General features: G+C 39.8%; 1 protein-coding gene across 1 annotated transcript in view; it reads left to right on the top strand.

Annotated features, from left to right (window-relative positions):
* LOC309562456 (uncharacterized protein) overlaps positions 1 to 15642 on the top strand; it is a 117974-nt gene that overhangs the window by 98483 nt on the left and 3849 nt on the right. Inside the window, exons 8-9 of the mRNA XM_082266686.1 lie at positions 6109 to 6281; positions 8339 to 8504. Of these exons, the coding sequence (XP_082122812.1) occupies positions 6109 to 6281; positions 8339 to 8504 (339 nt within the window). The remainder of the gene's footprint in view (positions 1 to 6108; positions 6282 to 8338; positions 8505 to 15642) is intronic.

Here is a 15642-nt window from a genome sequence, read left to right on the forward strand (position 1 = left end):
TATACATATACCTATATACACACGTATATATATATATATATATAAAATTTTATTATTGATTCGATTATAATTATATATTTTATATATATATATATATATATATATATATGTGTGTGTGTGTGTGTATATAGATATATATATATATATATATATCTATATACACACACACACATATATACAGTGGGTACGGAAAGTATTCAGACCCCCTTAAATTTTTCACTCTTTGTTATATTGCAGCCATTTGCTCAAATCATTTAGGTTCATTCTTCTTCCACTTGAATGTACACATAGCACCCCATACTGACAGAAAAACACAGAATTGTTGACATTGTTGCAGATTTATTAAAAAAGAAAAACTGAACTATCACATGGTCCTAAGTATTCAGACCCTTTGCTCAGTATTTAGTAGAAGCCCCCTTTTGATCTAATACAGCCAGGAGTCTTTTTGGGAAAGATGCAACAAGTCTTTCACACCTGGATTTGGGGATCCTCTGCCATTCCTCCTTGCAGATCCTCTCCAGTTCTGTCAGGTTGGATGGTAAACGTTGGTGGACAGCCATTTTTAGGTCTCTCCAGAAATGCTCAATTGGGTTTAAGTCAGGGCTCTGGCTGGGCCATTCAAGAACAGTCACGGAGTTGTTGTGAAGCCACTCCTTCGTTATTTTAGCTGTGTGCTTAGGGTCATTGTCTTGTTGGAAGGTAAACCTTCGGCCCAGTCTGAGGTCCAGAGCACTCTGGAGAAGGTTTTTGTCCAGGATATCCCTGTACTTGGCCGCATTCATCTTTCCCTCAATTGCAACCAGTCGTCCTGTCCCTGCAGCTGAAAAACACCCCCACAGCATGATGCTGCCACCACCATGCTTCACTGTTGGGACTGTATTGGACAGGTGATGAGCAGTGCCTGGTTTTCTCCACACATACCGCTTAGAATTAAGGCCAAAAAGTTCTATTTTGGTCTCATCAGACCAGAGAATCTTATTTCTCACCATCTTGGAGTCCTTCAGGTGTTTTTTAGCAAACTCAATGCGGGCTTTCATGTGTCTTACACTGAGGAGAGGCTTCCGTCGGGCCACTCTGCCATAAAGCCCCGACTGGTGGAGGGCTGCAGTGATGGTTGACTTTCTACAACTTTCTCCCATCTCCTGACTGCATCTCTGGAGCTCAGCCAAAGTGATCTTTGGGTTCTTCTTTACCTCTCTCACCAAGGCTCTTCTCCCCCGATAGCTCAGTTTGGCCGGACGGCCAGCTCTAGGAAGGGTTCTGGTCATCCCAAACGTCTTCCATTTGAGGATTATGGAGGCCACTGTGCTCTTAGGAACCTTAAGTGCAGCAGAAATCTTTTTGTAACCTTGGCCAGATCTGTGCCTTGCCACAATTTTGTCTCTGAGCTCTTCAGGCAGTTCCTTTGACCTCATGATTCTCATTTGCTCTGACATGCATTGTGATCTGGAAGGTCTTATATAGACAGGTGTGTGGCTTTCCTAATCAAGTCCAATCAGTATAATCAAACACAGCTGGACTCAAATGAAGGTGTAGAACCATCTCAAGGATGATCAGAAGAAATGGAAAGCACCTGAGTTAAATATATGAGTGTCACAGCAAAGGGTCTGAATACTTAGGACCATGTGATATTTCAGTTTTTCTTTTTTAATAAATCTGCAACAATGTCAACAATTCTGTGTTTTTCTGGCAGTATGGGGTGCTATGTGTACATTCATGAGGAAGAAGAATGAACCTAAATGATTTTAGCAAATGGCTGCAATATAACAAAGAGTGAAAAATTTAAGGGGGTCTGAATACTTTCCGTACCCACTGTATATATATATAATATATAACGCATGAATTATAATCTAATCAATAATATAATTTTATTATATATATTATATATTATATAATAAAATTATATTATTGATTCGATTATAATTCATGCGTTTGTGTTTCAAATTTATCACATCTGGGATGTCTACTAGACTCTTGTTTTGGTGTTTTGGTCAGGTTTAAGTCAGTAATTACTAAGAATTGTAGGCCTATAATACATAACGCCAAATTTCCGTGAAAATTTTTTTACCGCTTTTGGTATGTAATTCCTGACATAATCATACCGCCAGGGAGGTTAATATTTACCCATTCATCCATGTCTCCATGCTTTATTTTGCTGAAAAATAACTTAACAGTGAAAAACACCTCTGTTGCATGTTGAGCGTAGATAAATAATGTAGCATTTCCTTTCTGAAATCCATCTGCCCTTAACTCAATCATGCAGACAGGAGGGTGTGCTTAGCTGAGAAAGCCCCTCCTCCCTTCCTGCAGATAAAAAGAAAGAAAAAAAATGCCCATGAAGGTTCATGTGTTATGTATGACATCATTTTGGCCTAGGCCAGAAATCAGAAAGCACCTGTAGGAATGTAAAAAGTCCATATAAAATACTTTCCTATCTAATTACTAATGACTAGCAGCAAAAGGATTAGAAATAGTTAGTCCCGGTTCACACTTCCGCGATGCGGGAATGCTGCGAATATACAGCGTGTTCCCGCATCGCATCCGCACCCCTGGCAGTTCACACTGCCATATGCGATACGCTGGGGGTGTCAATTAAAAGTTAACGACACCCCCAGTTGAGATGGCATATCGCAGTGCGATCTGCAAGTTCGCACAGAATCGGATCGCACTAGTGTGAACCACCATGCGATCCGATTCTGCTGCGGATAAAAAAAAGGGTCATGTGCGTGTTTAGTGCGATTGCGGTGCTAATTCAGCCATACAAACTGTATGGCTGAAATTTGCACCGCACAGAGATCGCATGTAATTTAGGAGCAGTGCGCTCCAAATTACATGCGATCTCTGTGATCGCACAAATGTGAACCGGCACTTAATGTTGATTGAGAGAGTTTAGTTTCAGGATAACCCTTAATTAATTTCCTTCCCACTAGCTAGATTTGTGTTTCCTTTTTTATTTTCTGTTCATATGGAAACATTTCTTACATTGTCATTCATTTTGCTTTTTTTTTTTTTTTTTTTGTTATGTTATGTTAAAAAAACATACCTAATTTCTATATTTCATATAGCTAACCTCATCATACTTTGTATTAGGGAAAAAGGCAGTGCAGAAAATGAGTCCTTTATATCTTTATTGCATTTAAAATGGAATATGCCAACCTAACATGTCTTAGGCTCCATTCACACCTGAGCGTAAGCGCAGCGACAGCTGCTGCAGCGCATTGTTTTTAGCTTTTTTTTGTGGATTGTTGAACTGAATGTGCCTCCCTTTGCTCCATAAACGCTCCAAGGTAGCTCATCGCACAGATCAAGGAACGTTTGGCTTTGCAATTTTTGCCGCAATTTTAGAGCATTTTGTTGCTCGACAATCATTGCAAAATCACACTACGTTTGAGTGGTGTTAAAAAATAATGTCATTGCAAATGCGTTTGCTGTAGTTCTGGAATTGCGGGCAGGATCGTGGGCGAATCCACTCTTGATTCAAATTGCCTAGGTGTGAACAGGGCCTAAATGTCCTTATGCATATAGTGCAGGGATCCTCAATCTACGGCCCTCCAGCTGTTGAGGAACTACACGTCCCATGAGGCATTGTAAAACTCTGACATTTACAGGCGTGACTAGGCATGATGGGAATTGTAGTTCCGGAACAACTGGAGAGCCAAAGTTTGAAGACCCCTGATATAGTGTATGTACATAGGATCAGTATGTGGTACAGGCTTCTGTCTGTTCTGTTCATACAGTGCCTTGAAAAAGTATTCATACCCCTTGAAATTTACCACATTTTGTCGTGTTACAACCAAAAACGTAAATGTAATTTATTGGGATTTTATGTGATAGGCCAACACAAAGTGGAACATAATTCTGAAGGAAAATGATAAATAGCTTTCAAAAAGTTTTCCAAATTAATATCTGAAAAGTGTTGCATGCATTTGTATTCAGCCCACCCTCGATAGAACCACCTTTCACTGCAATTTCAGCTGCAAGTCTTTTTGGGGATGTCTCTACCAATTTTGCACATCTAGAGAGTGAACGTCTTGCCCATTCTTCTTTGCGAATTAGCTCAAGCTCTGTCAGATTGGATGAAGAGTGTCTGTGAACAGCAGTTTTCAAGTCTTGCCACAGATTCTCAATTGGATTTAGGTCTGGACTTTGACTGGCCCATTCTAAATAAATATGCTTTGATCTAAACCATTCCATTGTAGCTCTGGCTAAATATTTAGGGTTGTTGTCCTGCTGGAAGTTGAACCTCTCCGCCCCAGTCTCAAGTCTTTTGCAGACGCTAACAGGGTTTTTTCTAAGATTGCCCTGTATTTGGCTCCATCCATCTTCCCATCAATTCTGACCAGCTTCCCTGTCCCTGCTGAAGAAAAGCACCCCCACAACATGTTGCTACCACCACCATGTTTCATGGTGGGGATGGTATGTTCAGGGTGATGTGCATTGTTAATTTTCCGCCACACATAGCGTTTTGCTTTTAGGCCAAAAAGATTAATTTTGGTCTCATCTGACCAGAGCACCTTCTTCCACATATTTCTCTGTCCCCCATATGGCTTCTCGCAAACTGTAAACGGGACTTCTTATTGCTTTCTTTCAAAAAATGGCTTTCTTCTTGCCACTCTTCCATAAAGGTCGGATTTGTGAAGAGCATGACTAATAGTTGTCCTGTGGAGAGATTCTCCCGCCTGTGCTGTGGATCTCTGCAGCTCCTCCAGAGTTACCATGGGCTTTTTGGCTGTTTCTTTAAATAATGCTCTCTTTGCCCGGCCTGTCAGTTTAGGTGGACATCAATGTCTTAGTAGGTTTTCAGTTGTGCTATACTCTTTCCATTTCAAGATGATGGATTGAACAGTGCTCCATGAGATGTTCAAAGCTTGGGATATTTTGTTTAAAACCTAAAACACTTTAAATTTCTCCACAACTTTATCCCTGACCTGTCTGTTGTGTTCCTTGGCCTTCACGATGCTGTTGTTCACTAAGATGCTGTAACAAACCTCTGAGGGTTTCACAGAACAGCTGTATTTATACAGAGATTTAATTGCATGCAGGTGGACTTTATTTACTAATCAGGTGATTTCTAAAGGCAATTGGTTCCACTAGATTTTAGTTAGGGGTATCAGAGTAAAGGGAGCTGAATACAAATGCACGCCACACTTTTCACATATTTATTTGTAAAAACATTTTGAAAACCATTTATAATTTTCCTTCCACTTCACAATTATGTGCCACTTTGTGTTGGTCCATCACATAAAATCCCAATAAAATACATTTACGTTTTCGGTTGTAACATAACAAAATGTGAAAAATTGAAAGAGTATGAATACTTTTTAAAGTCACTATGGGGGATAAAGCTGCAAAAAAACAGCAGATTCCCCTCTACTGAGACACAAACAACCATGAAAGCCTAGGAGGTTCTAAAGTTTCACCAATCTACTGATCTTCCTCCCTTCATCACTATCTTGATGGTGCACTTCCTCTAAAGGAAACCCACCGCTAGTGGGAACAAAGACCACAGTAAAATCCCCGCTCCATCCAAAACACAAAATTTGTCTGGAGTTCTTTTAAATTGGTTGTAAAGCCTTAAGATTTTTAACCTTAATGCATTCCAACCTTCTGTGCTGCAGCTCCCCCCGCCCAGACCCCTTTTCTTACTCAAGCCCGATCCCATCCAGCGATGTGTACGAGCACAACGGCTCAGCCACTGTTGCTCTCCTCATTGCACAGATAGATAGATAGTAGCAGGCTCCCACTCCCTGTGACAGGGGAACGGGGGGCAGGGGTGTCAATGGTTGCAGCAGCGGGACTCAGGAGCAAGCCCGCACGGGGTGCCCCCATGGAAAGTGGATTTCTGTGGGGGCACCCGATGAAGAGGAGGGGCCTAGAGTGCCAGCGGGGAACCCCAGAGGAAGAGGATCATGGCTGCTCTGTGCAAAACCATTGCAAAGAGCAGGTAGGCATGTTTGCTTAAAAAAAAAAAAAATGAACGTTTATAATCACTTTAGCGTTCAAATTTGCTAATTAAATGATCTACATGAGCAATAACCAGAACAAATGTTACTTTAACTTACTGAATATTTTCCATTGACTCTAATACAGTTCAATCATTTCCAATAGGCTGTCAATTTTAATGACTGGAAAAATGGAAAGAACCCCCTGAGCCGACTTTGCCACACGTGCCATCTTGTGAAGCCCCTGCGCTCCAAGCACTGTCGTGTCACAAACCGCTGCGTTGCAGTCTTCGACCATTACTGTCCTTATGTCTACAATGATGTGGGACAGCGCAATAGGTTTGTTTTTTTTTTTTTCTATTTAGTATATATTAATGGCTACGGAAATGACAATGTATGCATGCCATCAAACACTAATGTCTTCCATTGATTTCTCATTCATAGTAATGCTTGCCCAGACTAAGAAACAGGAAGCACTTATCTTTCATGGCTTATAGAACTTCACTGCAAGGCATTTCCTTTTAGTCGCATGAAAAATCAGTGCTAAACCTTGTAATTATGCATTCCTGTATGCAAACTGTAGCTCCACAAAACTTTTTATATATATATATATATATATATATATATATATATATATATATACTGATTAATGTATATATTACTCTAGAAAAGAGTCTTTGGAGTTTATTCAGTAAGATAGTATAAAAAGCCATGATACAATAGAAAGTGATATAGCTCATGGCATCACATTAGATTTTGGCATTTAGCTTTGTTAAGAAATTATTTATGATTGGATGTGATGGAGTGTTGCCGCATATCTCATGGCTTAGTGCATTGCCTTGAATGCGTTTGGATAAACCTCCATTATAAAAAATATAGTATCTAAATATATAATACATTTATAGGCATGTGATTTTTATAATATAACTATAGTACCTTAAAAGAAACCTGTCATGAGAGAATCCTTTCCTTCTTAAAGGATAATTCCACTTTTGTGAAACTTATATAGCAAATAAAAAAAAAAAAAAAATATTGCATTTATTTAGCTATGCTAGCCTTATTGTAATTTCATGTTATTAAAATTACCTTTCCTATTCAGCCTGTAATTTTCAATCTGCAGCTGCTGTAAAATCCAATGCAATATGGCAACCTGGAGGTCTTCTTCACACATTTGATGTATAGAACTTCCCTAGGAATGTAATTTCCAGCCTGTGTATTTGGCTTACTGATTTCCAAAAGTCTACACTAACATACAAGTCAGATTTGGGCATCCTCTGCAATAGGAATTTTATTTTTTGTAAGATACTTTCTAAGGGATGATTATTTCTGAAGAGATGCATACTCTGCAAATTTCCTCATTAGAACCCTGAAAGTGCATCTGCCGATTAGATTGAACACAGACACTCCCATTCAGGAATCAGCCTACCAAGGACATAGTTAAACACATGGCTTTTTTTTTTTTTTTTTTTTAGGTTAGGTTCACACCTATGCAGGTTGTGCTTGATGCATTTTGTGTTTTTTTTTTCACATACATTTTTAATGTGTTTTTGGGATGTATCTGTTGTCATGTGGGGAAAAACAAGCAAAAATGCAGCAGAAATGATTCAAAAACACAAGCACTGCATTTTTATATGTTTTCAATGTTTTTCTACTGCCTTATTATTGAAGTCTATGAGACCAAAAATGCACAGTTCTGCATGTAAAAAAAAATTCTCTGCACCTTCCCAAAAAACACACCAGTAGAAACTGCATATATGTGAACGTGACCCATAGGAGCTAATGTTAAATGGACTGTAGTGTGTTTCTGCAAATCTGCAAATGTACTAAAAAATGCATAGGTTTAACCTAGTAACAGAAACAAGTTGGACTATGCTACAAAGTTTGGGTGACATTGATCACCCAGAGGGGTTGTTTTATTCTTAGCAAAAGTGGAGTTACTTTTTAAGATGCTAGCTGCCCAACTGTCATGCTGATCTTACAGTACTGATGTGGAAATTTAGTAATAGCAGCCTCTGCATTTTTGTCATGAAGAGTTTACTTTAAGGATCCATTCACGTTATACACTGCATTGAGGCAGTGCCTCCTAATGCTTAAAAAATCAGATATGCATTATTTTTGTAATCCACATCCAGACAACCCGCAATGCAATATATTGGCTATTGGCTACTAGGGTTAATGGGACCATGATGAACATGTTGTCACATATTGTGGTACATGTGATAAAATCTGCAATTTACCCCAAATTACTGCAATGCAATAATCTAAATGGGCCCTAATATTAACATTTCCAAACTGGCAACATTTATTTTCAGTGAAATACTTATCTCTTTGGTAAATAACCCCTAAAAAGTTTTAATTACATATGTTCTATTTCATTATTTCTATTTACTTCACAGGGGTTTTTTTGTTGGGTTCCTACTGAATATGTGCATCAGCTGCCTTATTGGAGTCTACCTGTGTTGGGACTGGTTATATATTGAAGGTCGCAGCCTGTTAATTGGAATGGGCTTTCTGTTCCTCGCCGTGATTGGTTTTATTTCTGCTATGATGACTGGAACGTGTGTAAGTAGTTATGGTTAGCTTTACAAGCCTAAAATGAAACTCACAATTTATACTGTACATCAAAAAATTCCCTTGGTAATGTACAAAAAAGCTTTCCTATAATCGCTAATGGTTGCAGCATGCAAACCTGAAATGTTTGAGGTTGAAACCAACCTAAAAACAGACTCAAAGATATGCTAATGAAATTTATATTTAAAGATGAATTCTATCTATGGAAATTTTATACATAGGTACATTGGTCTAGCTTGGATCAAAGTTACTTTGCATATACAATACCTGGCTGATGCCCCTGAAAGCTGGAAATCCCTGAAATAGATACCAATACTCCAGTGAATTTGCTCTTACACATAGGGCACTTTGCAGTTTTATGAAGTTCTTTTATGCACAATATACCTATGTATATATATTTATTTATGTGTTATATAATACATTTGCAGCACACTTAGTTATTTTGTTTGAGTAATACTGTATATCAGTTATTAAGGTTTCAGCAGTATAAGTTGGATACAGCATTCTGGTTTTTCACATTCACATAGAGGCTTTCCACTAGGGATCGACCGAATGCTGATATATCAGGGGCCAATATGCATTTTCCCCGATATATCGGAATCGCCCCCTGAGGTTACCGATACTGCCGATATTTCGGGAAAGTGCTGTACCGGAGTGATGCCTGCTGCTAGAGGTATCACCCCAGTATCGGCGTCTTGTAATGACAACCGATGCGGCTTAGAAACCACTCGGCTGTCATTACAAGGAGCGGGAGGGGACATCCCCCCCTGCTGCCGCCTTCCGCGGCTCGCCCAGGTCTCCTGTCCCGCTGGGAGACCCCGGCATCCTACCTGCACGGCTGCCGAAGAGAAGACCCGATCAAAGCCGCATTCTGCTCTGATCGGGCCTCCATGTAAAAAACCCGGAAGTGATGTTATCTGGTACTTGGCAGCAAATTCAAACAAATGCGAGCATTCCAAACAGCCAAACTTGGCATTTTGAATGCTTTTAAGTGCAGAGGAGGGGTTTGGGGTCTTTTAGATCCCCAGATCCCTCCACCAGAGTAAGAAAAAATAATTTTTTTTTTAAATGTCCAAAAATATCGGCCAATATCGGCCGATACCGATATCCGATGACCAAAATATCGGTATCGGCAATGAAAAAACTATATCTGTCGATCACTGCTTTCCACCACTGTTTACTTGTTAGTTTTTGGGTTGTGCTGAGTTTGCTCCATGATATTACGCCCTTTGGATACTGTCTGTGATCACACAACTTGTACTTGAATCGCTTGTAAACTGCGGAGAGAAAGTTTTCTACTTTAAAAAAAAAAAGCCTTCTTTGATGGTTTTACACTATGAGGGGACTTTTTGTTTTCTATGGGTATCTGAGTTCCTATATGCATAAGTGAAGATTTGATGTGACAGAGGAGACGTTAACAGTCATCCAGAGATTAGGGTGTCATCTCGGTTTTATTACATCTTGCTTGATTGACTCTCTGCCGCTGGCATTAGAGTCCATTGACTCTGGTAAGCGCTCCTGACTTTCCCCTGTGGTGATGGTCGCACCTTTTGGAAATCTTCCATTCTGAACACGGGATGCCCCTTTTGGATATGGACTCTTTTCCTTATTTGAACACATTTTATTTGCGCTATTGAGGACTTCTATTCTTTTCCATATACAATTTTTGCTCCTTTATTGTGATATATAGAGGTTGCTCGTTTGCACATTTGTCACTTTGCACTTTATTTGGTTTTGCACAGTCATTTACATATTTGACACTGTGGGGGAGATTAACTAAAACTTGAGCACTCAGAATCTGGTGCAGATGTGCTTGGTAGCCAGTCAGCTTCTAACTTCAGCTTTTTCAAGCATTGACAATAAAACCCAGAAGCTGATTGGTTTCTATGCAGGTCTGCACCAGATTTTGCACTCTCCAGTTTTAGTAAATCTCCCCCTGTATGTTTATATGTAGCACTTTACATGTCAGATCAATTTATGCATTTTTTTGCACATGCTTCTCTTTTCTTGCACTTTTCTCTTTTCTTGCTTTGGACAATGTTGTTATATTGTAGTGCCAGCAGCTGTTTTCTATGACAGTAGCGCAGTCATTTTTTTGAAAAAATATATATATGTAGCACAAATCTGCCCTCTACTGGTGATACAAATATATCCCCTGCGCACAAGTAACCTCAAAACAAGTCTTAAACAGACAATACCGCAGCTACTTTAAGAAAGAAAATGTGTAGAAGTATACTCAAATATATATCGTCCCTTGGAACATATACAATGGTATAAGTAGCGCAGGTATAATTGAGGGGAAATGACGTAGTTTAAAACCAGTCAAATCTTAGTACAGTCCTTAAACGTCCATCAGTGCCAGAAATTCAAAACAAGGGGTTAATTCCTCCAGCAATAGTCCAATCCATCAAGTGAGAAACACCACCAAGTGTTGGGGTCACCACTGCTCTACACCTCCACCGATGTGATAATGGGGGGAATGGCAACTCACCAGAAGCTGTGGCCCACCTATTTGCATAGGACAGGCAAACAAGCTGTTGTAACACAAATCCCACTCAGGAGCGATTACTGCTGCTATTACTGGATTTCAATCTCGGGTAGTCACGTGTCTCCCTTCTCCTCCTGATAATTGCTCAAATGGTGAACATAGGGGGAAAGAAGGAACCGCACTAGTGTGATATTGTTTCACCCATCAGATAATTTATTCAGAAAAAACCCAATACAAATGTACTCACAAACGCATTAAAACCATATGCCTTCAGTATCCTAATAGGTATCAGTGCTACGGGTACCGTGGTATGCTGTGTCGATCCTGCTCACCCTCTCCACGCTGGTGTCTCGGATCTCCAAAGCTGCCGCTCGTGTCCCCCGTGCACTTCCGGTCGCCGTAAGGTTCATGCCCTGATGCGTTTCGTCATTTCCGACTTTTTCAAAGGGCGTCATTTTTTTACATAAGTCCAGTTTTTTAAGAGGGCAGCGCTAGACTTTTTGGCTATTCATGCCAGTGATCTCCACTTGCTTACTCTGTAGGATGCCATGCTGCCTAAAATGAATAATGAATTGAAAACCATATCAATTCAGGTTAATTGAAACCATAAACGTAAATGTGCAAATGGTGGTTTACATATAAAACATAAAACGTGAAAAATTCATATTCAAATAACAAAAAAGTGGAGAGTTCATATATCATAATAAATAAAAAATAGAAAGTTCAAGCACAGAATTGAGAAAAATCTCACCCTGAATATTATGATTGAAGATGAATTCTGGCATATAACAGTACAAGAAATCATCTGTGGATCCCAAATCAGATATCCAAGCAAAAACACCACATGTCCTTTCAACCCACATGCATATATGCTTACCAAAGCTAATGTGACTCTGTACAGAAAAGTCAGAAAGCGCTTATTTGAGTAAAACCTCACCGTGTCGTCCGGGATCCTCCACCAGGCCTCCACGGACAGACGTTCCTCTGTTTAGGATCCCCAAAAATAAATAGAAATTGAACACCAGGCTCGCAAAGTGTAAAATTGCGGGTGCTACTTTATCCACTTGCCGACCGCCCCACGCAGATTTACTGCAGCAGGACGGCTCGGCTGCGCATAATCACGTACATGTACGTGATTATGCGCACGCGGTCTCGGTGGCGGTGATTAGACACAGCGGGAGCCAGACCGCAGGAGGTCAGCGGCGATCATTGCTTAAACTGACAGGAGAGCCGCCTGCCTATGTAAAAAAAGCAGGCGGCTCTCCCGTCAGACAGGCACAGTGAGATTGTGTGTCTCAGCTAAGCTGAATGAAACACCGATCTCTGTGTGCCTGTCACAGAGACACCCCCCCCCCCCCCACAGTTAGCAAGCACAATTATGCTCACACTTAACCCCTTGATCACCCCCAGTATTAACCCCTTCCCTGCCAGTGTCATTTATACAGTGACAGTGCATATTATTTAGCACAGATTACTGTATTAATGTTTTCTGGTCCCCAAAAAGTGTCAGTGTCAGATTTGTCCACCGCAATGTCGCAGTCCCGCTAAAAATCGCTGATCGCCGCCATTACTAATAAAACAAAAAAAAAAGTCCAAAAATCTATCCCAAATTTTGTAAACGCTATAACTTTTGTGCAAACCAATTAAAATACACTTTTTGGGATTTTTTTTACCAAAAATATGTAGCAGAATACAGATTGGCCTAAACTGATAAAAAAATTAGATTTTTAAAAATTTTTTATTGGGAATGTTTTATAGCAGAAATTTAAAAATATTGTTTTTTTTTTTTTCAAAATTGTCACTTTTTTTTTTGTTTATAGCGCAAAAACTAGAAATCGCACAGGTGATCAAATACCACCAAAGGAAAGGAAAGCAATGTCACGGTCCCGCTAAAAATCGCTGATCGCCGCCATTACTAATAAAACAAAAAAATAAAAAGTCCAAAAACCTATCCCAAATTTTGTAAATGCTATAACTTTTGTGCAAACCAATTAAAATGCACTTTTTGGGATTTTTTTTACCAAAAATATGTAGCAGAATACAGATTGACCTAAACTGATAAAAAATTCGATTTTTAAAAATGTTTTTATTGGGAATGTTTTATAGCAGAAATTTAAAAATATTGCGTTTTTTTTTTTTTTTTCAAAATCGTCGCTCTTTTTTTGTTTATAGCGCAAAAACTAGAAATCGCACAGGTGATCAAATGCCACCAAAGGAAAGCTCTATTTTTGGGGAAAAAAATGACATCAATTGTATTTGGGTATAGCATTGCACGACCGCGCAGTTGTTAGTTAAAGTATTGCCGTGCCGAATCGCAAAAAATTGCCTGGTCATTAAGGGGGTAAAACCTTCCGGAGCTGAAGTGGTTATTAGGAAACACACACTACAGGTGTAAAAAAAACAGTTGTCATCATGCCATCAAAGGAACTGTGAATCCCACAATGCAATCCGGTTTCCCCCTACGTGCGTTTCTCCACTTGCTTCCAAGTCCCACTACAAGCAGGTGCCCTGTTGCTTACTGAACTCAGGAGGTCAGCTGCTCAGTGGCATAGATGCCATTCAGAGAATCCTTTGCATTTTATGAATGAATGCAAAGCTTTCTCTGATTGGACAAGGTGGAGAGTGTTCAATGCCCCACCTCTCCACCTTATCCAATCAGAGAACACTGCATTTATTCAGAAAGTGCAAAGCATATGCAATGAATGGCAACAATGGCGAGCAGCTGACCTCCTGTGTTCATAATGCAGCAGGCTATCCACTTGGCAAAGGACCTGGGTGCAACTGGAGATCAATGGAGCAGCATTGTCGACTACACTGATTTCCAGGTTCCAATGGCATCAGCCAGGTATGGTGTGTGTATGTGTATATATATATACAGGTGCATCTCATAAAATTAGAATGTCATCAAAAATTAAATTTATTTTAGTAATTTAATTCAAAAAGTGAAACTTGTACTCAGAGTGATATATTTCAGGCATTTCTTTCTTTTAATTTTGATAATAATGCCTACAGATAGTGAAAGCCCCAAAATTCAGTATCTCAGAAAATTAGAATATTACATAAGACCAATAAATAAAAAAAAAAAAAAGGATTTTAAAAACAGAAATGTTGGCTTACTCATGTCCATGTACAGTATATTATGCACTCAATACATGGTCGGGGCTCCTTTTGCATGAATTTCTGTATCAATACAGCGTGGCATGGAGGTGATCAGCCTGTGGCACTGTTGTGGTGTTATGAAAGCGCAGGTTCCTTTGATAGTGGCTTTCATTGTTGGCTCTGGTGTAACTCATCTTCCTCTTGATAATCTTCCTCTTCCTTAATTCTCTTTGGGTTTAGGTCAGGCTGAGATACTGAAAATTAAAAGAAAGAAATGCTTGAAATATATCACTCTGTGTGTAACACATCTATATAAAATATTTGGGTTTCACTTCTTGAATTGAATTACTGAAATAAATATACTTTTTGATGATACTCTAATTTTATGAGATGCACGTGTGTGTGTGTGTATAAATATATCTATATACAGTATCTCATAAAGGTGTGTACACCCCTCACATTTTTATAAATATTTTATTATATCTTTTCATGTGACAAAGCTGCTACCATGTAAAGTAGTGAGTGTACAGCTTGTATAACAGTGTAAATTTGCTGTCCCCTCAAAATAACTCAACTTAACAGCCATTAATGTCTAAACCGCTGGCAACAAAAGTGAGTACACCCCTAAGTGAAAATGTCCAAATTGGGCCCAAGGTGTCAATATTTTGTGTGGCCACCATTATTTTCCAGCCCTGGTTTAACCCTCTTGGGCATGGAGTTCACCAGAGCTTTACAGGTTGCCACTGGAGTCCTCTTCCACTCCTCCAGGATGACATCACGGAGCTGGTGGATGTTATTATTATTATTATTAAGGATTTATATAGCGCCAGCAGTTTACGCAGCACTTTACAATATTAGAGGGAGACAGTACATTTTCAATACAATAAAACACAAGAGGTTTAAGAGGGCCCTGCTCAGAAGAGCTTACAATCTAATGGGGTGGGGCAGGTGTTACAAGAGGTTGTAAGAGTAGGGAATGAGCTGATGGGAGATTAGTTGGCGGTGTGATAGGCTTCCCTGAAGAGATGAATTTTCAGGGATCGCCTGAAAGCAGCTAGAGTAGGAGATAGCCGTACAGGTTGAGGTAGAGCATTCCAGAGGATGGGAGAGGCCCTGGAGAAATCCTGGAGATGAGCATGAGAGGAGGAGACAAGGAAGCTTGAGAGTAGGAGGTCTCGAGAGGATGGTTTGGGTAATATTTGGAGACAAGATTGGTGATGTAGCTCGGGGCAGAGTTGTGAATGGCTTTGTATGTTGGGGTTAGTATTTTGAATTTAATTCGCTGGGCAATCGGGAGCCAGTGTAGGGATTGGCAGAGAGGGGAGGCAGACGCTGATCGGTTGGTAAGGTGGATAAGCCTGGCAGCAGCATTCATGATAGACTGAAGAGGGGATAGCCTATGAAGTGGTAGGCCTATGAGAAAGGAGTTGCAATAGTCGAGGCGAGAAATAACAAGGGAGTGAATGAGTAGCTTGGTGGTTTCAGTTGTTAAAAAGGGGCGAATTTTAGAGATGTTGCGGAGTTGAAGTCTACAAGCTTTTG

The sequence above is a fragment of the Pelophylax lessonae genome (assembly GCF_965119305.1).
Source record: "Pelophylax lessonae genome assembly, chromosome: 1".
Classification (NCBI taxonomy): domain Eukaryota; kingdom Metazoa; phylum Chordata; class Amphibia; order Anura; family Ranidae; genus Pelophylax; species Pelophylax lessonae.